This window comes from Tinamus guttatus, unplaced genomic scaffold (genome assembly GCF_059628265.1).
Source record: "Tinamus guttatus ecotype Peru unplaced genomic scaffold, ASM5962826v1 Tinamus_guttatus_pri_ptg000240l, whole genome shotgun sequence".
Taxonomy (NCBI): Eukaryota; Metazoa; Chordata; class Aves; order Tinamiformes; family Tinamidae; genus Tinamus; species Tinamus guttatus.
This window is the reverse complement of record NW_028288774.1, coordinates 642,316-669,682: the sequence shown is the minus strand read 5'-3', so window position 1 is coordinate 669,682 and position 27,367 is coordinate 642,316. Positions and strand designations below refer to the sequence as shown.

The 27,367-nt window shown below is 49.7% G+C and overlaps 1 protein-coding gene across 2 annotated transcripts; it reads right to left on the bottom strand.

Moving 5' to 3' along the window:
- On the bottom strand, positions 1-25,789 carry TP53I11 (tumor protein p53 inducible protein 11). 2 transcript variants are annotated; one of them, XM_088525711.1, is made up of 8 exons: positions 25,677-25,789; positions 8,091-8,401; positions 7,068-7,231; positions 2,393-2,451; positions 2,165-2,213; positions 1,966-2,062; positions 1,232-1,333; positions 1-363 (listed from the first exon to the last, which is right to left on the bottom strand). In XM_088525711.1, exons 3-8 carry the CDS (start codon positions 7,194-7,196, stop codon positions 230-232), a joined length of 570 nt encoding a protein of 189 aa, XP_088381837.1. In that variant the 5' UTR covers positions 7,197-7,231; positions 8,091-8,401; positions 25,677-25,789; the 3' UTR covers positions 1-229. The 2 variants fall into 2 exon arrangements, with proteins under 2 accessions (XP_088381837.1, XP_088381838.1); XM_088525712.1 differs by lacking the exons at positions 8,091-8,401; positions 25,677-25,789 and having other exon boundaries at positions 7,068-7,237.
- Positions 25,790-27,367: the final 1,578 nt, after the last annotated feature.

The window sequence follows — 27,367 nt, the reverse complement described above, 5'->3', positions numbered from 1 at the left end:
TGGGGGGACCTGCATGACACAGCTCTCCCCACACATCACCTGGTAATGCCACCAGCACCGGGTTACACGCTGATTCATGCCGGTAAGTGGAAAAGAAGGAAACCACTTTGGAAGAAAAAGGAACTAACAAAACAAAACCAAAAAAAAAAAAAAAGGAAGATATAATTATAATGCAAAATTACCGACACAAACCCCCCTCCCACCCTTCCCATGATAGAAAGTCCAGGAATTAGACTTTCTTGGGACGGCGTCCAACTTGGTAATAATAATAAATGCTGATGAGGATGAAGAGGGCTCGGCTGACCAGGAGGAGCACAGCACCTGTGGCTATCCGGCTGCTCTCAACCAGGGAGACAGTGGTAACTGGAGGAGAAAGGGAGATAAGGCAAAGGTTGGCGATGAGAAAAAAAAGTAAAAGCCAAATAGTGCATACCTGTTTTCTACCATCCTCTAACATAGCTTATTCACAAGACCTGCTGAGCCTTGCAAATGCAAGAGCTTTCACTGCAGACCCACCAGTCCCACATTTGGCATATCTGCAAAATGGGCTCCTAACGGCTTGATTTCACAGCTTGAAACTCAACCACAGCTTCATGGTCCACAAAGCTCTCATTTATAGAAGCACTTTATTAAAAACAACTTTCTGCTCAGGCAGCCAACCTGAAACAATAACTCAAGCAGATGTGAGTTTCCATCTTGCCCAGGTGTTAATTGGGAAATCTGCAGTTCATAAATCTGCTTTGGGGTTTAACCACTTTAGTTCTTCTATATATGTATTTTTAAAACATAGAAGCACCTTTAAAATGTGGTTATTTTACACAGGCTGCCTGTTTTTCCCAAACATCTTGCTTTTTTGTTACTAACAGCTATCCCATACCTAAACCAGCTCCCTTTAAACACAATTACTGCTCTGCCAAAACACACATGCAGGCACAAAAACCCCCTTCATGGTTAAACATAAACCAGGCGGAACAATAGAAAAACAAACCCCACAGAAAGAACCTGAACTATTTTCCTCTCTTCTGGTAATACTAACAGTCCCATGAGCAACAGACAGGTAGCAAGGGACACAAGGTGGCCTCAGCGGCTTGCACGGGTTTTGATTCAGTCCCAGCACTCACACGGGGTGTCCTGCCTGCCTCCAATGCCCCCTCTCCCCAGTGAGCGTGGCCTCAGTGTATGGGACATGGCCCAATCCTTTTCTCCTTGCACTGCAGCTATTGCTACGCACCCAGGAACTGCACGGCGAAGTAGCAGGCCTCCGTGAGCAGGGTCCAGCGGATGATGACCTTCTCGGCCGTATACAGGGCGTTCCACATGATGAGCGAGATACCTGCAGTGGGGCGACAGCGCAGAGCTCAGCTGCCTCCGTGGGCCAGGAGGCTGCAGGAGCAGCAGCCTGGCCGCCGCTGCGTTTCCAGCCATCCCCACGAGATGCTGCTGCAGGCTGTGGGAAGGAGCCAGCCTGCCCACCTATCCGTGCTGCCAGCGTGTCCAGCTCAGGCACTGCCACCTGCCCTTGAGCGTGGGCATCACTGACCCCAGCAGCCCGCACCCAGAGGGACCAGGATCACTGTCTAGAAAGTGTGGCCACTGCAGTCTGGCAGTGCTAACAGCAGTGGTGCTCAGGGCAAGACAAGCCCCAAGCGTTCAAGGCCCTAGTTCCTTTCCCTTTCCAGGCCATCCCTCTAGGCAGCCCCAAACCTCTCACCTGCCCACTCCTCAGTCCCCACTTTTCCTGCCACAGAGTAGGAGGCACCTCGCGCTCCGAGCATCTCTGTGCAGGATGTTGCCATGGCGGCCCCGTTCCCTCGTTTCCTAGAGAATCATTCCTAGAGAACCGTTCTCCAGGTCAGGCCCCGTGCCCTGATGCCAGCCTCGTCTCCCATCCCTGCCTCCCATCCCAGCTCCAGCTGGGCAGCCCTGAGGTGCTCCCTCAGGATTGGGCACCCACATGGCACTCACTGAGCAGGGCTCCCCCATAGAGCCGGACGGGCGTCTTGCTGCTCACCGGCTCCTCGTCAAAGACGGCATCATAGAGCTGGTCTGGGAAAGCGAGGGCCTGCGGAGGAAGGCAGAGACTGGCAGCGTGAGCCGGCCACAGCCATGGAGGCTGGCTGTCCTCCGAGCCGCCGGCCGTGCCCCGCGCCTCCCCCTCGCTTACCATGATGGCGACTCCCGAGAACATGACGGCAGAAACCAGCTGCCAGACCCTGTGTGGGAGGGAAGAGAGAGGCCGCAGGGTGAGCTTGGGGTGATCACTAAGTGCTCCCCTCGGCCTGCACAATTACTGGCCTTCCTCCATGTTCCCCATGCTGCTGAGGCAGCCACGGGGCTCCCAGGTGAGGAAGCAGGTCCCCATGGCGGTGCTCGAGGCCACTCGAGGTCTCACCTGAGGCCCAGCGGCTCCCGGACTGCAAACTTGATTTCATTTCCCAGGACTTGACTAATCTGAAATTCAAATAAAAGACAGAAGTTCACTAGACTGGCTGCTCCCCAGCCTTAAGCCTGTGTCCATCAGGCCCAGGGATACCCCCTAACCCCATGTGGGACCTCAGATCTAGGACAGGGGAGAGGAAGATGAGGATAGGGAATTTCTCCATGATCCCATAGTCTTAAAACTTGCCAAAGACTTGTCGCATCAGAAGCCATAGGCTCTGCAGCTCCCTTAATGGGCTCAGCTATGTGCAAGTAGTGCTTGGGGCACACACAGCATTAATTTTGTCCCCTCTTACTTATGTAGTAAGTTGGGAGCAGCCTCCTCCTTGGCATGCACCCTGACACATGGTTCATGTCCCTGACACCGCCACCAAGGCTGGCGGTCATGGACGGACTTCATGGGTTGGGATCTTCTCATGAACCAGGGACACAGGTTTGTATGCAAGAGGAAATCAGTTATCAGGGAGCTTTAATGGACAAGGGGGATGGCTCCAAGGCTGCTCTCAGCGCACTGCTCACAGGTGCCCAGTGCCTGGCTCTCCCTGGAGCAGGCTCAGTGGTTCCTGGCTTCCTGCAGAGCAGCTCAGGGCTGCAACTCCACTCATAACTTGGCCAAAGTAAACCCTCCAGTCATTTTGAAACATTCCCCCCTTACTTTCTTTTTTTAATAGGGTGGATTTTTTTTTCTCAGCTCCAGAAACAATTTCCCTTCTCCTCCCTGAAGACTTCCAGCAGCAATTGGGTCTCTGAGGATTTCCATCAGCTCTAATTTACCACATTGCTACAGAGCACAGACTCCAACAGAGCGCTCTGGATGCCACAGCATCATTTCTACTCTTGCAAGTTCACACTGGCCAAGACTGGTGCCAGCCATAACCATGTGGAAGGGAAGCCTATACATATAAGTGCTTGCCTGACAGGACAGTATCTGGGCTGAGCCAAGCAGCACCTGTAGGGCACAAGTAGAAGGCTCTGATCTGGTTAACTGCACCAAGATCCTCTCCCTGTCCCATATAAGAGCTATCCTTCAGTAGGGACAGAGTGTTCCCATGCTTTATTCCCCTTACTCCATGGGCACACATAGGACTCAAAGTACTGAGGAGGTGCCCTAGGCACACATGGGTGAACATGGGCAGAAGGCAGAGGCCAGGCTATATCCCAGACTACCCAGCACCCCCAGGCTCAGCTCTAGGGACACTTGGCACCTTGCACATCATGGAGGTGTCAGGCTTCCCATTGTTCCACCACTCCTGCACTGGCAGAGCCACTTGAGGGAAAAACCGCTGCTAGTGGTCTTCAAGAAGGCACAACTTGCCTTAGCTGCATCTGTACTGGAAGAGGGCAAATGGAGCAGACACAGAGGAGAGGAGAAAGAGCTGAAGGTGCCTCCTCTGAGGCAAGCAGATGGGGCAAGGCTCACAAGCCTCCCCACTCAGCACAGGAAGGAGCAGCAGTTCAGCAGGGGCTCCATTGAGAGCATTAAGTAGAGATGTACACCTAAAAACCTTCTGCCAAGCAAGCAGCAACTGGAAGCCCTTGCCAAGCCTGCGAGGATGGCAAAGCTCAGCTAGTAGTCTGCAGCAGAAACCTGGCAGCCAGCAAGGAGACATACATACTCTTCTCATTTTCAGCTATAGATAAAAGTATTGGGGCACCTTACGAGAGTGCTCCTTGCAGCATATTAAGCGATCTTAAGCAAGGTCTGCATTAGCTCCCCCAAGGCAGGCAGGAGCCAGGCAGTGTTTTGCCAGCAAATTGTGGAGAGCATTCGACTAAGAGCTCCTGAGAAATCTGCCCTTGCTCCCCAGCTCTAGTGTTTTGCTGAAATAGGTTGTGCACTTTTGCTTGCAATCCAGAGCAGCGCCACATACTCTTAAATCATTGTTCTAACTTTCTGGGCACCAGTACTGGAGTATGATAAGCAGAATAATTGGTTATACTTCGTTCCTAAGGCACCAACTCCAAGCTATCTACTGGGTGTCTTGACAGTAAAGTTTCTGCAATTGTTTAAAGCAAGTTCAAGGCTGAGTTCATTCCATTACTATGAAAGCAGTTTGGGGCAGCTTTTGTACCCCTGCCAGAGGAGGCCAGCATGGCTCTGCTAAGGGCCGCATTACTCTTGTCACATCGGCCTTCCCCTTCTGCTTTAGGGAGGGCTGGCAAAGCTGGGAGCCCTGCTTTTGTCAAATAAGCTGCAGAAGCTAGATGATGGAAAGCTAAGCATTATCCAGGGAACAGACATCTCTCCCTTTTTTTACAGTCAAATTGGCACGACTAGCTGACTACAAGTGTGCAGGGCATTTCTCCCACACAGTATTTGTGGCCTCCCTAGCAAAGACATCCCGTGACTGCCACTGCTCCTTACCCTCCAAGAAGGCTTTTCCAGCACACATTCCCAACGAAGGAGAGGTTTCTGTAGTTTCTTTCAAGTGTTGCTAAACCCACAGGAAGAATTTCCTCAGTTCATGCTGCAAAACCAGCATCTGAACCTAGTCTGGTTGGGCTGAGGAGAGAGCGCAGTTCTCACCTAAGCGCCTTTGATGGGGGCATGAGGATGGAGGGGGACACAACACAGGGATGCCTCTCCTCCCCGCCAGCCCGACCCCAGGGAGACCAGAGCGCTGTTCATGCAGGTGACCTCTGTATCTTCTCCAGTGCCTTACGCTGCCTGGCATTTGTAATCCCTGTCAAAAGCCTCAGTGTTACTCCCCTCACACAGACACGGCAAAGAGCCATTTCTGGAACTCAGTAAAAAGTGTTTTGTGCATATGTGCACAAAAGAGGCTATTGGGTGACAGACAAAAAGAAGGGTGCTTTTGTTCCCCTACATGGGAAGAAGATACAGTCTGAGTGAGAGAGGAGCTCATGTAGGATAGAGCACGTCTGCCTGAGTTCTCAGAAGGAATGTAAGCCACCCACACAGTTATGTAGATTCCCAAATTTAAAAAGCAACATCTTTAATAAGGTGAGAACACCAGCTTGCAGCTCCAGGCCTGGCCACCCCCACAGGCCTGGCAATGCCACCCACTGCTGTCACTCTCCTCTATCACACACCAGATGTGGCTGCATCTGAGCTTCAAAGAGAAAACAAAAAAACAAACAGAAAACCCAACCAAGATGCCCTGAAGAACTAGATGCATCAAGATGGAAACAGAGACACTCAGATGTTACAGTGGGACCTCATACCTGCTTTGGCTACATCAACACAGACAGCTTAACTGAGAAATGTAAGTTCGTGTTATCATTTTCACACAGAGAGAAGTCCCTTCTTCACTCAAGATGCCTGCACGTTTCATGTACTGCCTGCTCCTCTCTTGCTCTGGCACACTCACGGGAAGTTGTGAGATCCTATCCTCATCTCCACCCCACCACAGCCTAGTGAAGGAGGCAAACACTAGCAGAGAAGAGTTTCACAGCAACCAAAGGCATGCTCTGCAAGTTCCCTCTCCAGGAGGCCTTTGAAAAGAGCCAGTAAAGAAAAACCACTTTGCATATTCAATTTCTTTTTTCTCTGCTTTTGAATGACCATTAGGAAGACCTGTCAACAATTTGCTGTGGAGACAAAACCAAAGGGAAACAGGCAGCAGATGAGCACAAAGTTGGCATTCAGCCACACATTAGCATGGCTGCAAAGTTACTATAGTTGCTTGAACCAATAGCTGAAGCCAGGAGCAAACCCATGCGGATGATTCTCCTGCTCAGTTTTGGGATCATAAGCTCCAGCAAAGACCCATTAGGGAGTCCTTGGTGAGGGGTCAACCTCACAGATAGGAGGATGCTGGATTTCACAGATCCTGGGATCATTTCTGGCCATCCTCTGCCTCCCAGCATCGCTGACTCCACTGACTAGCCCCTTGGGGCCACTTGCTGCAGCACATCCTCTGCCTCCATACACTTCTGCTCTTTCCTGCCCTTCCTTGGTAAACATCTCCAGTTTATCAAGCTATGGATAGCTTCACTGCTGGGCACTTGGAGAGGACACACGGCTCGCTGCTTAGTTGGGCCCAGAGCAACAGGATTTTTGAGCACCACCCTGGGGATGCTACCTCTGCTGTTCTGCTGTGTGGGAGCAGGCCTTCTCTGGGGCTCAGGGAGCAGCAGAGGACTGCAGGCTTTGTCTTCTGCCCCACACCTCACCCTTCTTTTGAGTCTCAGGAAGGGGAAACTGTAAATTGCTACTGTTTGCCCAACACATGATATTCCATGGGTTTAGTGACTGTTTTCCTCTTTCTTTTATCCCTATGCTGCCCTCTCCCACACAGCATGCAGCAGCTCACTAAGCCACCTCAAGGGCTCCCCTCTTGCTCCTCTGCAGCCTTTTCTCTTGTTTCCCCATTCTCTTATTCTCTTTCCAAATATCCTGGTGCTGTTTGCCTTTTAATTTGAACTCCACACGCATACGTCCCTGCTTTACCTCCCAAACCTGGTGTTGGATGGGCTTTCCTCTCCTCTTGTCAGGAGGACAAGGGATCCCACGGGCACATTCCCCACCAAATGGGCAGCCAACCAAGGCTACAAATGCTCTGGCTGTGCCCTTCTCCCCCATGTGCAGAGCCTCCTCTCTGCCTCAGCGGCGCCCCAGGACTGGCCAACCTCCCATCCCTGCAACGCATTAATAGGTTTCTTACCTTTGACCGATGAACCTCCCCATCGTCGTCTTCTCCGCCAACCCCCAAGATCTTCCGTGTCTTGAGCCGGCTCACCAGGTCCGTCTGGCTGTGCTTCTTCATCAGCGGTGGGGGCTGTTTGGTTGCCATGGCGATGCACAAGCACTTGCCCGTTTGGCTAGAAACTGAATTACAGAGTTGGGAAAAATCAGGAGCGCTGCCCCGGGGCGTCCCCCTTGAGGGGACCAGGCGCGAGCTGGTCCATGGGCAAATGCAGCAGTGCCGAGCGCCACGCGGGGCTTTTGCCTGCTCCAGCCCACCCCACCGTGCGTGTGGTCAGACAGCTTCCACTCCCTCCCCAAGCGGCACAAAACCAGCACCCAACAAAGCAGGGCTTGGAGAGCACCAGAGCTGAGAGGCAGCCTCATCCTCCACCCAGGGCATCTCTCTAGAACTAGGGGTGTGAAGTGCACTGTGCCCAGGGCCCACCAGCTGCACTGACGAGCAAGGAGTCACCAAGCAGCTATCAGTAGGACATGTCTGTGCTGCAGACACCCCTTCCTTCAGGGTCCAGAGGAGGCACCAAGTGACCCGCGAGACACTGCCCAGGACAGAGCTCCTGCTCACGAGTTGCCAACAGCTTAATCTCCAGGGAATTCACCTCCCGAGTATAACCAAAGCCTAAGGAAATTCTGTTCCAATAAAATAAATCAAAACACAGAATTTTTCTTATATAGCAGCCAAAGTGACTGAAAATCCATCAAAGATCTGCAACTTAAAATGCACTTTTCACAGCTTCTCCAGTTAAACTTCTGCTCTGTGTGCTTTTATCCTCCTAATTCCCGCTTTTATCCCCCTAATAGCAGCAGGGAGAGCTTTGCTATCTGCTTGTCGCCCGCCTTGCTGCAAGGGACAGGAGGACAGGGCTGGCTGGCTACATGGTCCTCATGAAGGAACATGTCCTGCTTCTGTTGCTCCAGGCAAGCTGCACGCAGACACACTATGAGGAGGTCCTGTGTGCCACCATCTCCACTGCCCTCTCACCTTGATGGCAGATAGCCTTTCACTCTTGGTATAGTGAGTTTTTTTGTGTGTGTGAAAAAAGCAGGCAGGAAATGGTTTTGCCGTCACATGAAACTTCACAAGGTTTAAAAAACAAAAACTTCCTGTTATGCCAGCAGACAGCTCTTCATCTTTCCAAGCACTTCCCTTGCTGGCTGAGCGCTGGGGAGGCCTCGTGTTCGAATCGGTGCCAGGCTACAACGCAGTGCTTGCAGGCCACTGCAAACAACTCATCTCAACATGTCTGGAGACCTTCTCTGGTCCAGAAGAAAGAAACCTGTGGTCACCACAATCTGTCAAAGAAAAATCAGAGCAGCATCTTTTTAGAATAGCAGCCAGGAGCCCCATAACAGATACCCACTCCTCATCGATTCCCTGTCTTTCCTTCTCTTCAGTCTTTGTGGCCAAAGGGAAGGTATCATCAACTGTGCTGGTGAGGCCAGGCAGGTCCTGAGCTTCAGGCAAGATATTTGACTTTGACTGGGCAAAGCTGGGTTTGCAAGTGGCTAGTGATGCAGGCAGAGAATGGCTCACCAGGGAAAAAAATGCTGGTGACTTGAAACTGGTAACAAAGAGATAAAAGGGGCAGACAAATGGCTTAACAGTCACATTTAGCCTTAATGGCAACAGCCCAGTAAAACAGAGTCTCTGGATTTCCATCTGTCCCACCACCTGTCCCTTTGCAATTGTCTTCCCTCTTTCATGAAGCAGGGCAACTATCTGGCTTCATTTTTCCACAAAGACACATGCAGTGCCTGCTAAGAAATAAAAGTAGTAACACTACACGCTGCCCTTTTCCATCCACACAGTCATTAAACACTATGACAGCTACAAATTTCACTGACACATGCTATAGATGTTTTTCATCTATAACCAAAGTCCACCCTATCCCAGCATAAGGCAAAGGCCAAGGCCATCTAGGAATAGGTATCTCTTAAATATGTTTCCAGACTAGGAGTCATTAAATGACATTTTTCATCTTGTTCTTCTTCTAGTTTTATACCACACCCCTTAGTTTCAATTTTGAGCCAAACATAATGCAGTTTCCAGACATTTGTTTGCTTTCTTTTAATTTCCCCACCACTAGGATCCTGCAGCCCTCATCTGCCAGAACATACCAGCCCTAGGACTACAAGGAATCAGATGCAAGTTCCTCCTTGAGACTAGGCTGCTTTGTGGGAAACAGAAGATGATGGCAAACAGAATGAGGAAATAATAGCTAGGATAAGAATAAGATCAAAATAACTTTCAGAAGCTAAGGCAGAAAAGGTAACTTTTGTGTTAGTATGGTGTAAAGGAAGAGATGTCAACTATCCAGTGAAATTGCTCTGTAGGATCTTTCAACCAAAACAGCTTAGCTAACCTCAGTTCAGAAAGTCTTTCTTTCCAATGTATCTTATATTTCACCTTGGCTCACTTGAGCATTTTTCATTTGCCACCTCTTTATCCAAGAATCCCATAAGAGAACCTTCCAAAGGCACCAAGCAGCTCATCCAGTCCAAGCAAGGACAGAGCTCAAACACAGGCGATCTCTCACCCCAGCCAAGTTTTCCCATGGCTGTCCCAAGAGAACAGAATTTATGCTCATGTCAAGAGTGTTTATGGGTCTTCAGAGAGCACTGAAGTGAGAAGATATATTAGCATCATGCACAGAAGCATACTCCCACTGCCTTGCAAGGGATTTCCCACTCCCTAGAAAACCCTCCTCTATCCGATGGTTGTCCATCCAAGAGCACAGAACTTTGTTTCTAAAAATATCCAGAGAGCACCAACACAACTCCTTCTGCAACACAAGTCTATGAGGTTTCGTTGAGAAATGCAAAAAGACTGCATCCTGCCCTCAAAGGTTTAACGAAATGCTCTGAGCAGACCACAGGCATAACACATGAACAGCAAACAGTTAGTTGCTTAGGGCTTTGGCACAGGTTTTGTCTTGGCCTTTTAAACACAGGAACTAGCCCACCTTCTATCAGGCACCTGAATGTCACCAGAGCACAGTCAACTGCAGCTTTAGGACCTAGGAAAATTTTGGAAGTGAGACAACGGAGAATGACAACTGAAGAGGGAAACTGCAAACTGCAACTCATTCCTACACCAGGATGCATGGCAAGAAGCTCAAGAGGTAGCCACTTGTTAAAATAAAGTTGGGCGAATTAACTTGTTTGGTTTTGCTGACCCAGATTGTCACAATAACTGGTGTGCACTTATATTAACAAATCCACCCTGAAAACCTACAATGATGCATAAAAAAAGAAAAAAAATGACCTCTTTTTAAATTCTTCTATTACAATTCCTGCAATCCTTTCCGTTCTTGGGAGGCCCCAGGATATTAAACTTGGATACTAAATGTTTTTCCACCAGAAATCCCCTGCTGTTAAAATCAGAAAATGGTATGTGGTATTTGCAGCTCAGCTTTTCCAATTAAAAATAACCTAACCAGTTCAACTCAAAAAGAACATTTCTCTTTCGGACACCTTCCTTACTCACCCTGAGCTACGGGATCACTCTGTGGTCCCCTCCACAAGGACCAGAGCCTTCAAACTTGCTGAAGGACCTGGAATGCTAAGTTTGCTGTTCACACCACACCAGTCTGACACCTCCAGGCGCTTCCCAGCAAGGCTGGCTGTCCACATATCCTGCTCTGTCCTCTTGGCCGCACACTCTGGAGGAGCAGCGCGTAGAGACATCTCAAGACCTAGAGAATCTCTTAAGGTCAAGAAGTAAAGAAAGCTGGTTGAGGTTAAAGGAGGACTCAATGATTCGCAGACTAAGGCATAGAAAAACAGCCCTGGTTACAAAGGCAGTTTTTCCACTCTAACTACAGGCCAAAAGATCACAAGTTTGCTTTATCAGCTGTCTCACCAGTTGCCTTCAGGCCACAAGCTGGAAATTTATCCATCACCATCATTAGCACTGCTCCCCTATTACGAATTTCCACTCATTTGTGGCAAACCATTGGCCAAAAGCCAGGACTATGTAGGCCAGATAAAATGCCAATAAAGTGATCAGCGAAGGCCATTCTGATGCATAAAACCACACTCCCACTGTGTGGAGCACAGCTGTGGCATGGCCCAGAATCAAATCCTGCATCTCATTATCTCCATCTTCCAGAGAAAGAGCTGGTCTAATGAACACTGAATATTAATAACGAGCTAATACATGCATTAGCGTTAATTTAATGACAATCAGAGGATGCACAGGATTTGAAAACTTCGTACTTACATTAATGTATCCTCACATACTGAGAAATTAGAGGATGTTTTCTATTAGCCCTGCGCATTTTCAAAAGAAAACTTCCACCTCCTCCTCCTCTAGTGATTCTTTTCTCCTTAATCTTTTTTCTGAGCATCCCAATGGCTGCACAGATCAATCACCACATGCAGGTGTTTCCTATTCCTACACAGTTTTCAGTGACGGGCAGAGCCTACATGCAAATAAAAGGGCTTTTTTTCTCTGAAGTCCCCTTTCTTCTTTTCAGTCTCTCTCCTTGCTCAGCTCTGTTCAGCATATTGTGTTCAGTTTTGAAAGCTACTGCTTACTGGTGCAAAGAAACCTCACTGGTGCCACACTAAAGATAGCTCGATCTCTCCCACTTCTACAGCCCTTCCTCCAGAACCATTGTCTCCTTCCCAGCCTCGTGGCAAAGGTATCAGGAAAGAAGAGGTGCTCCAGAGTGCAAGAGCGCAGGAGTGCTACGGAGCAGGGCTGCTGCCCAGCGGTACCCTGAGCCATGGCCTCAGTACGGAGCAAGGGAGGTTTCCAGGACAGCAGCAGCACGAGGGGACGATGGGGCCTGTCACCCTGAGCAGCAGCTGCACTGCAGCTGGCCCTCACAGCCAGGCTCATGCCCACTGCTTCTCTCACAAGGCCCCAGCAGCGGTAAGGCGCTTGCCAGTTCCTTTTTCGTCTCTCCCAAGGTCTGCCTGTCTCTTCTCTAACACTGGAAAGCAAGGGGAGCGCCAGGTCCACAGCACGCTGCACGATGCCCCAAGAGCAGCGCGGCACTGAGATAAAAGAAACTCTTGGCTCGAGCATGTCCGCAGGGCAAAGGCAGATGTCAGAGCACTTCTACAAGTAGAGGACTAATCAGAAAACAACAGATAATACACAGAAAGTTATTTGCAGCCAGTCAGACACCTGTCATCTTCTTTTCCAAGGAGCTCAATACTGGATTATCTCAGCACCTCAATCCTTCCACACAACAGCCCTGTGCCTTAGAGACAGACAAAATCCCTGCTCTGCAAACCCCAAGAGATTAAGGATACGATCCACAGAGGTACCAAGTTCCTCAGCTCTTACAGACACCTCACTTACCTAAAGGGAATAGGGTCCGCAAGGTTCCTTTTCCCCCCAGAGACTCAGTCTGCTCACATCACATGTAGGATATCTATTGGTTAATGATTTGAAACACTTAAGCACTCTGAAATGCCTGATGGTTAAAGCAAACCCCACCTACATAACCCACTAAAGTACACACTGGAGAGCTGTGAAGCATCCCTGTGGATCTTATCCAAATAGCATACTAAAATTTTGTGCAGGATGCCTGTGCCAGAGACTGTCCCCAAGTCTCAGGTAACTACCAAGGGCTACCAATACATCTTAAAACAGAATCATTTGCATTTATTGCTAGAAGAACAGGATCCAGCCCATGCTCTGGATGAGGGGAATTAATTCTCCACCCCAGAGAATTGAAGAATTGGTCCTAGAGTAGAGGAACACTCTTCCGAAGCAGCCAGGATGCCTCAGAGAGACATTCTGAGGTAACTTGATCTAGTTGGAAATGACTGGATGTTGAGGCAGTAAAAACAACTAGCACACAGCCACCACAGCAGCATAACGTGGCTGCCACTCAGGCTCAGTCTGGCACAGTCTACGTGCCTAACAGGGACGTTCCTCTCACCAATAGGAAGCCAGAGACACGGACTCCTCTCCCACACAGTCAACTGACTGCCCTTTCAGTCCCTTGGCAACACCAGCAGGAGCATCTCTGGATGAAGGTTCAAATCAGTGCAGGTAGAGTGTCCTACCTGGGGCATGTGAGGAAAATAAGCCACAGATCTACATGTTAGACCTCCAGCACTTACCCTCTGTGGGCCACTATGCATCATAAAAACACAAGGCAAAATTCTCCATCAAAAAATCTGTTTACAGGGTGCTTCTAGATCACCTCCTACAGATAAGCCTGAGGAAACCTCAAAACCCAAACCAGCTACTGTGTGGGCTATAAAGCAGGAGGAGTTGCCTCAGACATGGCCAGAGCTCACCCTGCTGTTAGGCATGCCCTGCAGTCAACAGTCAGACAGACACCCTCGAGCACGGTTTGGAAGCACAGTCCCCAGGAAGAAGCGGCATTCCGTGCCTTCAGCAGCTCCCAGGAACACGAACAGTCAGTACAGCTGCCATGACACAGAGAAGAGACCAACAGGGCCTCTGCAGCATTTTGAGTATGAGTAGATCTGTGTTAATTCCTCTCTGTACCACTGCAGGTAGCTCTGGAAATAAGATCCAGAGGCTGCTCCACCCAAAGCCTGCTCAGTTCATCCATGACTCCTCTGCCCACCCCAACTGTTGGTGTTAGCGATGCATCCAACAGCTGGGCATGCTCAGCTCCTGCACCATCCCAGTCCTCCACTGCACCCTGCTCCTCCTGAAGCTTCTTTTCCGATATCTCTCCTGCACATTGCCCACATTGCAGCTCCTGCCCTGGGCTCCACAGCAAGAGCTGCATGGCCATTTTCACATGCTGCTGCTTTGCAGATTTCTGCAGTTCTCCCCTAAAGCAGGAGACCAGCAGAGAAAATGAATGTAATGTTATTAGGAAACAATCGCACTCTCCCCACATCTCCCTCTAAAGAGCAGTGAGGGAAATCATGCGTAGAGACAGAGCTACAGCAAGGCTGCCTGAATCCATACCTCCGCTGTGCCCTATCTGCATACAGAGGATGGGATGCAAAGAGGAAAGCGGGATCATTGATGGAGCCACAGCTCAGAGAAGCATGACACGAAGCATGGGGACATGAAGCCCTTACACACACCCCTCTGTTAGCAGAGGGGCCAGAGGGGCAGGGAGAGCAGGAAATGGCTGATGCGACAGAAATAGCTGTGGTGGGGAATTGCACAATAAAAACATCCTCTCGACACTTAGCTCATTCACAAGATCATCACTGCAGGTGACTAGATTTTAAGTGACACTTTCTGAATCCTGATGGGGCAATGAAGCATTTCTCTACCCAACACAGCCTGCACAGTCATTACAAGGGCTTACCATAAAATAATCACCAAGGCTGCAAGTTTCTTCTCTGCCTTCTGACTAGAGAGATCCTGGTCCCTGCACAACTTACCTTCATAAGCTTTTCCCCGCCCTTTCCCTGCAAGGGAGCATCAAGCTCTGAGGCCACAGCACAGTGGCTGGGAGGTATCCCAGCCCAAGGGTTTTACAGCCCTGAAGTTTCTGATTTCTTTCTGCAGACTGAACAGGAAAACTTCTTCCCATGTTGCAGGCAGGGTTATACAACATTCAAGAACTAGAAGGTGTTCAGTTTCCCCAGAACCAGATTGAAAATCTCCATTGTGCTATTAGTTTCTCAGACTAGAGCTATAATTAAACACACAGCAACCGCTTTTCTACCAGCTTGCTAACCACCACCTGCAGCAACGTGCCAAGCCTCCACAGCGAGCAAAAGCAGCCCCGCTGCCCCTCAGCCAGGGCCCGCTCCCCACCCCTCGCCGCGGCCGCACAGGGCGGCCGGCACCGCGTCTCATGTGCTCAGACGGCACCGCGCTTCACGCGCTCACCCAGGCGCCCAGCGCCTCACGCGGGGCGGCCGGCACAGCACCTCATGCGCTCAGACAGCACCGCGCCTCACGCGCTCACACAGGCGCCCTGCGCACGGAGACCACGACTGCCATGCAGGGCTCGCCGCGCGCACTGGCTTGGGCGCCCGGCCTCGCTCCAGCCACGCTGCCGTGCACATAGGCCGTACCTCAGCAGGCTCCACACAGGACGCGAGTTGGCTTCACATGCAGGCACACGCGTGCACGCACGGTGCCTGCTTGGCCACACTAACTCACTTTTTCACGAAGTTGCCTGCCTGTTCCTCCCCGCTGAGGAGTGATTTGGCTGTGCAGTTAAAAGGATGCAGGATGCAATCTGCTGCTTCGGTGGCTCCAGTCCCCAAGTATTATTTCCATATGAAAGTCAAGTCCCCTCCGTTCTCCTCCCTGACGGCGAGGCACTCGGCCCTGAGCTGGCTGCAGCCATCCATCAGCGCAGAACTACCGTCGCTCTCCTCGGTGACTCAACTAGCCGCGTTCCTCGTCTCAAAGCAGAAGCAGCATCCAGCTCATCGCCTCAGCAACGGGCTGGGCCACCACGCCAGACTCAGGGATAGCGGCCTCGCCTGCTCATCTGCCTCGGCTCGGCTGCTGGCGAGCACCGGCCAGTGGGCAGAGGAGAGGGAGAAGCAGCAGAGAGAGCAAGCTCCCCTTGTGTCGCAGGGTGCTCTTACTCGGCTCTAGATCATCCTATGAGTCAGGTATCATTAGCAGAGCACCCCACGCACTGAAGTTCCCCAGGGCATGCGGGAGCTGGGAGGGTGCAGGGAGGAGGAAACTCAGCAGGAAAGAACATGCACTGTTTCCCTGTAAGGTTATTAAAGGAGAGGTGCTCTTCAATCTCCCAGCTGCTGCAGACAGGTGTTTGTAGAAGACGGTCCAAGAAGCGACACCAGCCATCTGTCCTGCAGACAGTTTCTGCAGGGAGATGAGGGGGACGGTGGGGGAAGTTCAGAAAAACAAGCTGGCCCACAGTACTGCGAGGGCGTAGCTTTGGGAAAGCAGGAGCATCCCTTGTACAAGCAGCATCACAGAGGTGAGTTTTGCAGAAAGTCTGATGCAAGTCTGCTCCATCTCCTGCCTCAAGTCAGAGGATTGTGGACGCTCAAAGAAATTCTGCAGCAAATAATCCTGGGGCTGCAGGGAAGGCTCTACCTTACCCACGACCATGCTCTAACAGCTACTGAACTGTACGATATGAGATTGTGACAGCAGCACAGAGCTTTTGGTGTTGCTTCTGATAATGTCAAACCTACTCTGTTTTCCTTTCCATCACACCCCAAATGCTTGACTATTTCTTTCACAAGTTCTCCAAGAAGCTTTGTGCTCCTCATTCCCAAGAATCTTCCACCTCTGTCTCTTTCCAGAGCCAAAAAAGCTAATTTTAAGGAATCATTAGAGAAGATTCAGTGCTCTTAACCACACAAGACTACACTGTCCCTCTTCATACCTTTGCAGAGATTGTATTTCCAAAATCATTTTTAATATATCCTCACCTTAAAATTTACAAACTACATCAACAATAGTATTCCTACATCTGTAATCCTGTAACTTACTGAGTATACGCACCTACTGCAATTTATTAGCTACCAAACTGGCCACAAACATAGAAAATGGAAAATGGAATGAGGCTTTGCCATTCCCGCATCCTAGAAACAGATTTGTTCCCTGTATCATGCTTGCATTTGCTGTCCCCATCCTGAGAACAGCTGCTTTAGGATGCCCCTAAATCATGAGATTTTTTTCCTTCATTTTATTTTTTATTTTCTTAAACAAAGAGCTCCTACTCACTTCTTACATGGCCAGATATGCAGTCTAGACACACACCTGAGGGGACAAGAGGGAGAGCGGAGGAATACATTTGCATTAAACAGGAAAATTGCCTTTTGGTCAAATCAGGACATTTTCTGAGCTCCATACCATTAGAGGCCTCCAAAGGACTTGAGCTGTTTGATGTGCCACTGGTAAAATTTGGCTCTACCTCACTTAACTCAGACCCAATACGAAAAGTCCCCTGTGACCATGAGTCATTAACCAAATTGTCAGTCCTCCTTGGGTGGAACATTTATTAAGGACAATTTAGACTGCCAGATCAGACAAGTATTCTTAGGTGCATGGGAGAGGCAATGACCATAGAAAGCAGCTAATCATGGACTCCCTATTTTGGGAGGTTAGAGGGCTGTGATTTCTGCTCCTAGGTTTACCATTTAAAACATGAGATACCAGCTTTCACCTCTCAGCTCTACTTATGACCCTACACAGCACTTCTTGACATGTCATCTGCCTCTTGGAAACACATTCTTACCTCCTCCCCAAACAATTTGCCTGTATTAAGCATTGGTCAGTTGTGCTCAGTCACAAGTCCAAGTTTAGCCCCTCCCTCAAGGCTCCTTCACTCAAAATAAGCACAGATTTGCAGAAAGGCTCAGGAAGCTGCTCAGCAAAAATGCAGTGGGAAAGGTCTACAACAGGACACGTGCTTCGACTAGTTTGTAGCCTATTCTCAGGTGGTAGAAATCGTCTCTGGCACCTTGGTTTCTATAGCAACAGGTTAACGCTTAAAAAAAAAAAAAAAAAATCAGATGCAAAATTTCACAGGTTGGGCAAACCGAAGACACAAGGGCAGATTTAGAAAAGGGAAACTTCCACAAAGCTGATGGTGCGGGAAGAGAGCAAGCACAGGCTTCATGAACTTGCAAGTCAGTGGAACAAAGTGACTTAGCAGAAATTGCCACAGACCGGGCAGCGGCTGATGCTCAGCATAGGGCAGGGATTGCTCCAGAGCACTGGCCAGCAGCATCCTGCAGAGCAGCCAAGAGCAAGGAGCCCTTCTTCCTTCTGCAGCTGAGCACCTGGGAACAAAACCAGCTGTTTCCAGGAGCAGCACTGTTTAGTTTACAGAATAGGAAGTGCAGAGGCCAAAACCTGGACTCCACTTTTGGCACTGCTGCCGTCCTTCCTCATCAGCAGGACCAGGCCACCTGACCTGCTGCACTACACTTTTCCCTGTTTTTATATTAAGAATATGCCTATTGCCTAAGCTCGTATCGCCCCTGCTCAGCACCAGTGACATTTCCAAGCTGAATCCCCCACGCTGTACGCACTGCACTGCTGCGCGCTCTTGCTCACTGCCTGCTCGTTAGACCTCTGTGCTGCTGAGGACAGCTGTGAACTCCCCCGTGGTGCCTAGCTCATTGCACACTACCTGTCAGTGGCAGGAGTGTCCGTCCTGGCCGCAGTAACAGCCAGCTTAGCAGGACATCCATTTTTTCTGTCTTTCTTCACTCACCACTGGCAGGAAAAAGCATTCTAGAAACCTTGGGGTAAACCTCATGTCAATACAGCCTTTCCACGTGCCTGCGACTCTCGGAGGATCACTGTGGTCAGGTTAACACCCACACATATAAAAACCAAGGTAGCCACAGCTCAGTGCAGTACCACAAGAGGGTTGAAGGTGTAGGAGAAGCCACCGTCATTACCAAGATGGGATCTCATTAACCTTGGTGGTTCTTAGCAAAACCAGACCCAAAAAACCCATGATGATACAGCCTCCTGGCAGATTATACAACCCTGACTTTGCTGTTATTTGCTGTTTAGTGAGAGAGGGGGAAAAAAATGAAAACACAAGGAACAAAAAATTGTGCATGCACATATGTACGTGTATGTGCATGTTTGTGTATGCATGAGCTGTCAACCCTCGAATCATACACAGATCAACAAGACACTCTGAATTCTGCTAGTGTGAAGTGTGTGACATTTAATCTCAGCCTTCCTTTCAGATTTCATAATGTGCATTATCAGCAATGGGTATTCAGCACACAAGTACCCTTTAGAAAGCTCTGATAGAGAAAAAGGAAATAATACAGAGAACCTGCAGACTGAAAAAGACAATGCCTCTGATACTGGAGTGCTTCTCCAGCTTGCTCAAAGGCCAGCGCTCTGCAAGCATCACACAGAACAGAAGCATTTCAGAGGTGGAGAGCATGGGGCTATCCAGGCAGCATGCAGGGTGAGCCATCCCCCAGAGCTACCACCTATTTTAGGTCAGGATACATCACCTTCTGTAACAGCTTACCACTCCCATACACTGCAGGGGGATCCTAGAAGATGAATTAGACAAGGTTTCCGATTGCTTTTACGTGGATGGGCAAGATTAATCTCACCGGATGGCCCAAAGCATGGTGCTTGCATTCACCTTTTCACTGCCTGATCCATGCGAGCACTGTATCACTTCTGCCCAGCTCACATGTGGAATTGCACTGAGGTTATAACCCCTGCCCATAAAGCCAATCCTCTGCCCTCCCCGCAACCCTCCAAAAGGGCAAACCGTGGATACACACAGAAAAGAACAACCTGCAGGGAAAACGGTTTCTTCTCTGTCAGGCGTGACAAAAACCACAGTGTCCTAAGTAGGCCTTCTCTTTTTAGTTATAACCATAGAAGATGCCAGAGGAACTAAAGTAGGATTTCTCTTTTTTATATCAGAGAGAAGACAAAGGGGTAGATGCCTCAACCCTAAAGCCAGGTCTCCTGAATCCAGATTCTGGGATCAATAAACTGGGTCACAGAGCATGTGTGAGAGAGGCCTTAGGAACGACAGGATAGAGGCACTGCTGACTGCACTACTACTCACTACTACTACTCACTGACTGCACTACTACTCACTACTACTCACTGCACCAGCAAAAACGAGTCAGGCTCTTCGGTAACCACCAAGATTGCAGTGTCACCACATGTCTCTTCTCTGTCATTTAAAGTACCCCCTTGTTTCCTTAAGTCTCAGACACTGCTACAAGCACCAATAATGCCAGCATAAATAAAATCATCAGTGTGTATACATGAATATATAAGAAACCAACCATATAGCGCAGCCTCCTGCCTAGAATTGCTTAGGACACAGCAGTGTAAGGGTTTAGCCAACACTTTCCTCATTATCATCCCTATAATTTCATTTAAATGCAGTGGCAGCTCTGGGAATCACAGCCTAGTCTCTTTCCCCCTTAGTTCTCTGCATGCGCCAATGAAAAGGCACTCGGTTTGCACAACAATGTGCATCGGGGAATATACTGGATGTAGCAGAGGAGCTCTACTGATTTAGCATTTCTTCATACATCAACCCTTGCTGCAGCCCACTTGTCCGGAGATTTAAACAAGGAATGTTGACAGGACTCACAGAAGGGACTCGCTGCACACGTGCTGCCCAGCACCAGCTTTCTGCCAGCGGACGATGTAGGAGGGCATCCACACACTGCACTGAGCGAGCGCCTGCGCAGGGTGAAGGAGGGAGGGTGGGCAACACATTACAGGTGTTCACTATTCAGAAACCATCCAGACCCGACTCTGCATTCAACTCTGGTATTAAAGACAGCTGAATTGCATTTCCACTTAGCAGGAAAATGACCTGGGACTGCACACACAGATGGTCTAAATTTTTCAATCTTGCTAGGTGGAGCTTGACTCGTGGCAGATTTCCACTACTGCTTCTACAAAAGAAAGTCTTGATGCTCTGTATTGCTGTTAAACAGCTCCTACAATAGCTTCCCCACCTCCCCACCTCTTCTTTCTTTCTCCCAGGTTACAAAATACTAGCTCTGCTTTCAGATAGCAAATGACTGGTTGTCAGAAGGCAACATCATGTTGCTCCTCTGGACTCAGGATTCTGCTTTTCCAGTTTCATTGTCCTCTTTACAGCAGGCAACTCGCATTTCTATCTCCCTGCTATACAGTGTTAACCCTGAACAAAGTGCCATACAGCCAACATTATATGTCCAATAAGAAAAGATTAAAAGTCTGTGACTTTAGATCCCCTCAAAATAACTTGTTTCCTATGAGAATACTCTGCTTCCTTTATTGCCAGCAGTACAGACTGACATTTCCATGTCACAGTCTCACCTTAAGGCTTCATATAGCAAAACAGACTGCCTAAATTCAGACTCTGTCCAAGTTTGTCTGACAAAATTGCCCCCCATACATACCCTGCAGCTCTGCAGTGATATAAGAACAGTTAGACCATTTCCCCAATGGGCCTTATGTCATGGATGGTGAGGCAGCACAAGATGGCCAGGAAGGCTGGATTGAAGACATCTTCCTGGCTGTAACAAGCATGGGCTAGAAGGCAGGATGCGCTCCAGCCTGTGCTCCCCAGCCCGCACAGACTCTGACCTTGGGAGAGCTGGCTGCTCTCTCTGTCACAGCAGTTCAACATCTACAGCAGAGCCAGGTGCAATGCCCAGCCAGGGCTGCATGGACACGGGCTGTGCAATTCCTGAGTGAACACTCATCACCTGGAAAAGCCTCTCAAAGTCTTTGCACAGCCACAAATACCTGAAGATCAGAGGTCTGCATTTCCCTCACAAAACAGTGCAGCTACAAAAGGGCACTTCTGCTGCCACCGTGGGTTCCTGAACCAACGTGTGCTCAGACAAAAACACTGGCTGAGTCACCCACAGAGTTTCCTGCAGATCGGTGGGTTCTCTCTGTAGGTCTCTTGTCGGCTGCTGACACGGCCTCACGCTGTTTATTTTCCCAGCCCGGGCAGGATACAGCTAAGACCAAGAGGGCTGCGAGCCTTTGTGCGTCGCTCCCACTGCACCTGCTTTCCTCCAGCGCGGTTTGAGCGCTGCCTGATTTCAATAAGAAAAGCAGGGCTTTCTCTCCCGCAGCAGCTGCAGCAGCGCTGTCGCTAATCTCCCAAGGAGACGCGAATCCCCTCAAACAAATAATTAGGTTCCCTATGGCCAGCGTAATCTGACACCGCTGCGCACGCATCTCCCAAACTCAGAGTGCCGGCGCCGCCACTGAATCACTGCTCTGCTCATTGCCAACCGCTCCACTCGGTTCGCCACACTTCCCTCCGTGCCTTCCACTTACAGGACCTCAGACCAATCCAATAACTTCTAGGACAGCCCAGAGGAACACGGCTAGCTACCAGACTTTCTGCTCAGCCTTCCGATTTTGGGCCCGTGAGGTTCAGAAAATGAACATACGGGCTGCCACAGTGAGCATCAGAAATTGCCTCTCAGCTTCTAGCAATAAACCCCACGAGCATCACTTTGAACATTTCCCAGTTTTGGCAACAGGTCTCTTTCCCTGCAACCCCAGCGACTGTCAGCACACCTCTGTATTAAAGTCATCTTTTCAGACATGGTTTGTGGCTTGGGAAAAAAAAAAAAAAAAAATCACTTTCCCTTTAAGTCCCTGGTTGTCCCCTGTAAAACGAGCTGGACAAAGCACAGTGAGCTGGTCCCACTAGGGTCTGGTGCAGATAAGCTAGGCAAAGCAAGCCTAGGCAAAGATTTCCCCATCAGAAACAATGCACAAGTGTGCTAGGTGGATTCTTGTTTTGCATATATAGGGATAAAAAGACATTTATGGATTTCTCCAACAGGAACATACATTGTACAGGATGAGGGCAAGATGAGTATCCACATCATGAAACCAGAAGGGAAAGTTCCTCACAAGGGTTTAATCAGAAACCCAGGAACTGGAACTTTCCAACTTGCACCAATTCTTGCCAGTTGTTGGCAGATCTTCTAGCAAGACTCTGCACATCTCTAGGCCTCATTTTCTTATCTATAATCTGAGGATAGTCATGTTCACTAGTGCCACAGATGGGCAGCGAAACGCACTGAAACACAGCATGAACTGAAACCTTCACAGACAACAAAGAGCTTCACAAACAAAAGAAACTGAAGAAGGCCAGAGAATCCTTTATCATGATTCTTTCATGTTTGAAATATGTGTGTGTGTGTGTGTGTGTGTGTGTGTGTGTGTGTGTGTGTGTGTGTGTGTGTAAACCCTCTAGTTATAACCAGATTTGTCTTTGGGAACATCTGTTAGTAACTTGAGCAAGAACACCTCAAACGCTGAGAGGAATCTCCTTGGCCTGCAATCGGCAGAAGAGAATCAGAAATACATTTTGCAAGAGAAGCCAGGAAATCATGTGAGCTAGGAACACCTGGTCGTCTCCCAAGTGCTGTTTTCACAGCTCTGGAGAAAGTCCCAATGCATTCAGGGGCCTGCATGGGGTCTTTTCCTCCCAGGAACTGTTTTCACGTTTCTATGTTTAAAATACAAAAATAACCCCAAAACAAAACAAACAAACAGAGAACACCACAGAGGTTTGCTTTCTATAAATAACACCCCAAGAGTGCCAAGGTCACCAAGCCAGTCCTCTTGGCACAAGGCCAGAATTAAAACATAAACAATCCCAACATCTTTCTGGTGCACATGTGCATTTTTCTGTGCCAGGGGAACACTTGAAGCCAAAAATAAAACAGTAGGCAGATATACACCCCCACTTCATAGTCTCATTGGTCTCTTCTCTTTTGCCATCTCAGAACAGGCTCTATTCCCCCTCGTTCAATTTGCAGCCTTCTGCAGAGCCCCGCCGTGACAGCCCCATCCCACCTGCAGCCGAGGGAAATATGGGAAATATTCTTTGTATTGTGCTAGTGTTTAGTAGTCCTCATCAGAGAATTGGGTCCTACTTGGATGAGGCACATAAAACAGACATATAGCTAGGAACAGATCCACCACAAGGACCGATCACTCCCAAGTTAATACTTGGGTCTTCAGAGCACTGCACAAGCCAAGCCAACATAGGCTGAAGAGGTGCTGAAGCACGTTTCAGCATTCAATGATCACTGAAAACAACAGAAAAGTATTTGCATTTGCATATGATCCTAACCTGGAGGAGCTCCCAATGGTGAGAAAATCTCAGGGAGAGCTATGTCTACAGTGTATCCTCCCATGGATCAACAGCCACCCCAAGACTCTCTGGGTGGGAACCTCTACAGATGGCTCCAACATGCTGTTCTTGCCATGTCTCTCAACACTAAGTCCTCTCTACTGGCCAGCAAGCAGAAGAGAGATATTCTCAAGAAGATCATAAGGCAGAAGTCAACTCTCCCACCTCTCCAGCTTCCCCGGAGAGGAGCAACCTTCACTTTGCCCCAAACAGCCACAGAAAGAATCAAAACACAAGAATCAACACACGTCTGAAAGCAACCAAATCCCCCGTTTGCCGCTTACGATCAGTACCCAGTCTGTCTGTGCAGAGTGCGCCAGGATAAAACGGGTTCACAGCATCCTTCACAAACTGCTGTGCTCGCACAAGGTGCGGGGATGCAGCCCCGCTGGGAAGCGGCGATGGCCAATAGAGGTGCCTTCATGCTGAGCCTCATGATTTTGTTTACTTTACTTTTTTTTTTTTTTTTTTTTTTTAAAAATCGAGGTCTTTCTAACAAAACTTCCTCCCGGGGAAGAGAAACTTCCCTACAAAAAAGATAACTACTATGTACATATTTAAAAAACACTTTCCTTACCCATGTGTCCTAAACATCCTTATGCAGCAGTATCCGCTTTAGCGCGACTAGAGTTACTGAGCAAGTTATTCATGCCAAAGTCCAGAATAGCTAGTGCTCTTGTATACTCTGTAGTTTCTCCGGGCTTAATTGTACAGGCGGTAGCCCTAAAGTCAACAAGGCTTTGGTCACTCTGGGCATTTTCATCTAACAGCCTGTGCAGACTGAGCACAGGAGTAAGCAGCAACCATTCACATTTCTGGCTTTGCCGGTCCCAGCTCTCAAAGAAGTGTGAGGCATTTGCCGGGTTAAGGAAAGCCCATGTGCACTCAGACTCCAGGCAGCTCTAGGGCAGGGCACTAAAGGTGCAGGTTTTAAAAAAAAAAAAAAAAAAAAAAAAAAAAGGAAAAAAGAAAGAAAGAAAGAAAAAAAAGTGCTGCTTCTCTCTCAGCCTAGTTTGCTCAAAGTTGTACTGATCTGGAAAGCTTAGTCACTGCTGATCTAGATGGAGCAGTGCTTCTGCTGGCTTAGCGGGGCGAGTCAGTTCCTGCAAGGGACTCACCAGGCACTTGCATGTTTGGGGCCACACAGATGCCCAGAGCGGGCTGCAAACCATTTGGCTGCTTTATGCCTCAGACCTCAACCTCCTCATATCACAGCAGAAACTCTGTCTCATCTCCTCGAGGTGCACTCTGTAACCCAGTCCTGTCCCCTCTATTCCTATGCCAAACTCTGCTCCGAGCCTTCACCAGCGGCAGGTCTCCCAGGCACCGCTACATCCTCCTTCCCTGAGGCTCCCCATCACCCACGGGGCTCCCCTCCACCACAACAGGAATGCCAACATCCAGCCGGGATGCACCCATGGGCCACTCCACCCGCCAGCCGTCCCCCTCACATCCTGACTCCATGTGTCCTGCTCAGCCACCTAACCTCAACCTCCCAGGGAGCACAGGGCTCAGCATGCACCATCCCCTCCTCATTTGGGCACCTGGAGCACCAGCTGTGGTCCTCCTGTGAATTTCCTTAAGCAAAGTAAAGCCCTGCTTGTACCTTCACGGTAACCTGCTGCTGCTATCGGGATCTGGTGCTTCAGCAGCTCCTTCCCCATCCGTCACTCCCGGGTGCTGCTGGAGACGCTCCCGGCTCCAAGCGCCTCAGCTCAGGGACCAACAGGGCTCAGAGGGTCCCGCCCTACCCGCGCTTGCCTCTCTCCTCCTGCTCGCCACCCCGGGGACCAGCCCCGCCGGCAGGACAGGGACTCACCTCAGCATCCCGGCACCTCCGCCAGACCAGGTCCCCCCAGGCGGCGGGAAGGGGGGATCCCGCTGGGGACGCAGCCCCTGCCGCGCTCCGGGCCCCGCGCGCTCCCCTCCGAGGGGACCCGAGCACCGCTCGCGGCCGCCCTAGCCCGGCTCCCCGCAGCACTCACCGCCCTAGCAGGGCCTGCGGGCCGGGGGCGGCTGCCCCATGGGCGGGCGGGAGCGCGGGCGGCAGCGGCGCAGGGCGCGGAGGCGGCGCCGCCCCGCGCAGCGCAGCGCAGCGCAGCCGGCGGGCGCCCAGACTGAGCGCGGCCCCCGCGCGCCGCCGCTTTACCCCGCGCGCCGCCCCGCCCGCCCCGCCGCGCACCGACGGGGCGGACCCGCCGCCGCCGCCGCCCCGGGAGCCGCCGCGCGGGGAGTGCGCGGGGCTGCTGCGCCCCGGCCCGCGCGGCGGGGCGGCCCGGGGGGGGGCGCGGGGAGAGCCCCGCGGCGGCTTCGGATCGATGAAGGAGGATGGGAAGATGATGAACAGAAAGTGCCAGTGGCAACTGGTCAAAGGAGCAGCGGAGCAGCGGGTAGCTCTGTCGTTATTCCGCTCCCTGTTCTCCTAAGGGGAAACCTGTTTCCCCTGTTCCCCTTTCTTTTTTTGGTTCTGTTTGGCCCAGCTTGTTTCACTGATCCATTTTAGAGCAGGGCCACACAAATCTGGGGAAAAGCAAGGGGTCATCTGCCCGGCCGAGTGACGGGAAGAAGGAGGTGAGGAGAAGCAGGATGTGGTGAGAGCCTCTTAACTCGCTTTGACCCCTGGACAAGCCGTACTGGGGAACCGCATCCTGCCGTGCTCAGCGCGATGAGCTCATCCCAAAAACAAGGGCGTCTTTTTGGAAACTGGATGCTTGTCCACTGAGGACTGGGCTGAAATCTCTCATTTCATGGATGCCAAGGGAAATATCTGTGGAAAACAGAACATTTCTTCAGTGAGAATACTGGACTCTAGTATGGAATACTATTTCAATAGCTGCAGCAGCATATCAGGGAAAAAAAAAAAGCTCTAGATCTGAGATTAAAAAAAAATCAAAGTCCAGAAAAATGAATCTGGTCCTGACTTGGAGCTAGTGAAAAATTTTACTATGATAAAGTTCAAAGCTTTCATTGTGATTATGCTAAAACATACGAAAAAGATTGAGTACTGTACTCTATCTGTGCTCTGCAATATTGAAATATTATAATGTAATACAAAAGCCACACAGAACAAAATGAGAAGGCAAAGCTGCAGCAATCATGTTTTACACTATTGAAATGAAATACTTTGGTATTGTCAAACAAGGAAAGTCAAAATATGTCATGTTGACTTCTTGAAATGGAGAATTGTATTCAAGAAAGACGTCTCAAAATTGTATCAATGAAATGATGAACAAATAGTTTTCAGACAATAGTTCAGGCTACTGCGCTGGGGTAAGATTTTCAGGAATAGTAAGTGTCATTTTAAAAAAAGGAGTCAGATGTTTATATCATCCAATGTCACAAGGTCCAGGGTTTTCTGAAAGCAGCATATACCTTCTTTCGAAAATGTTTCTCTTGGGCGAGATTTGAATTCAGAACTTACAGCCAAAGCATTTCTGCAGCTTTTTTTTTTTCTTTTTTCTTTTTTTTTTTTTAATTCAAAGCCATCCTATTCTCCCACCTGCCTTTTGCCAGTTTGAAGAACTGGGAAAAGTAAGCACAACTTTTTATCGGAGCTGCTCACTCCGATAAAATGATATGACAACTCTTACAAAACCCAGCCAGAGCTCTGCCATTCCCATGTCTCTCTTTGATGCTGTATCACAGGCATGTGTAATCAGAACACTATCGTTAGTCT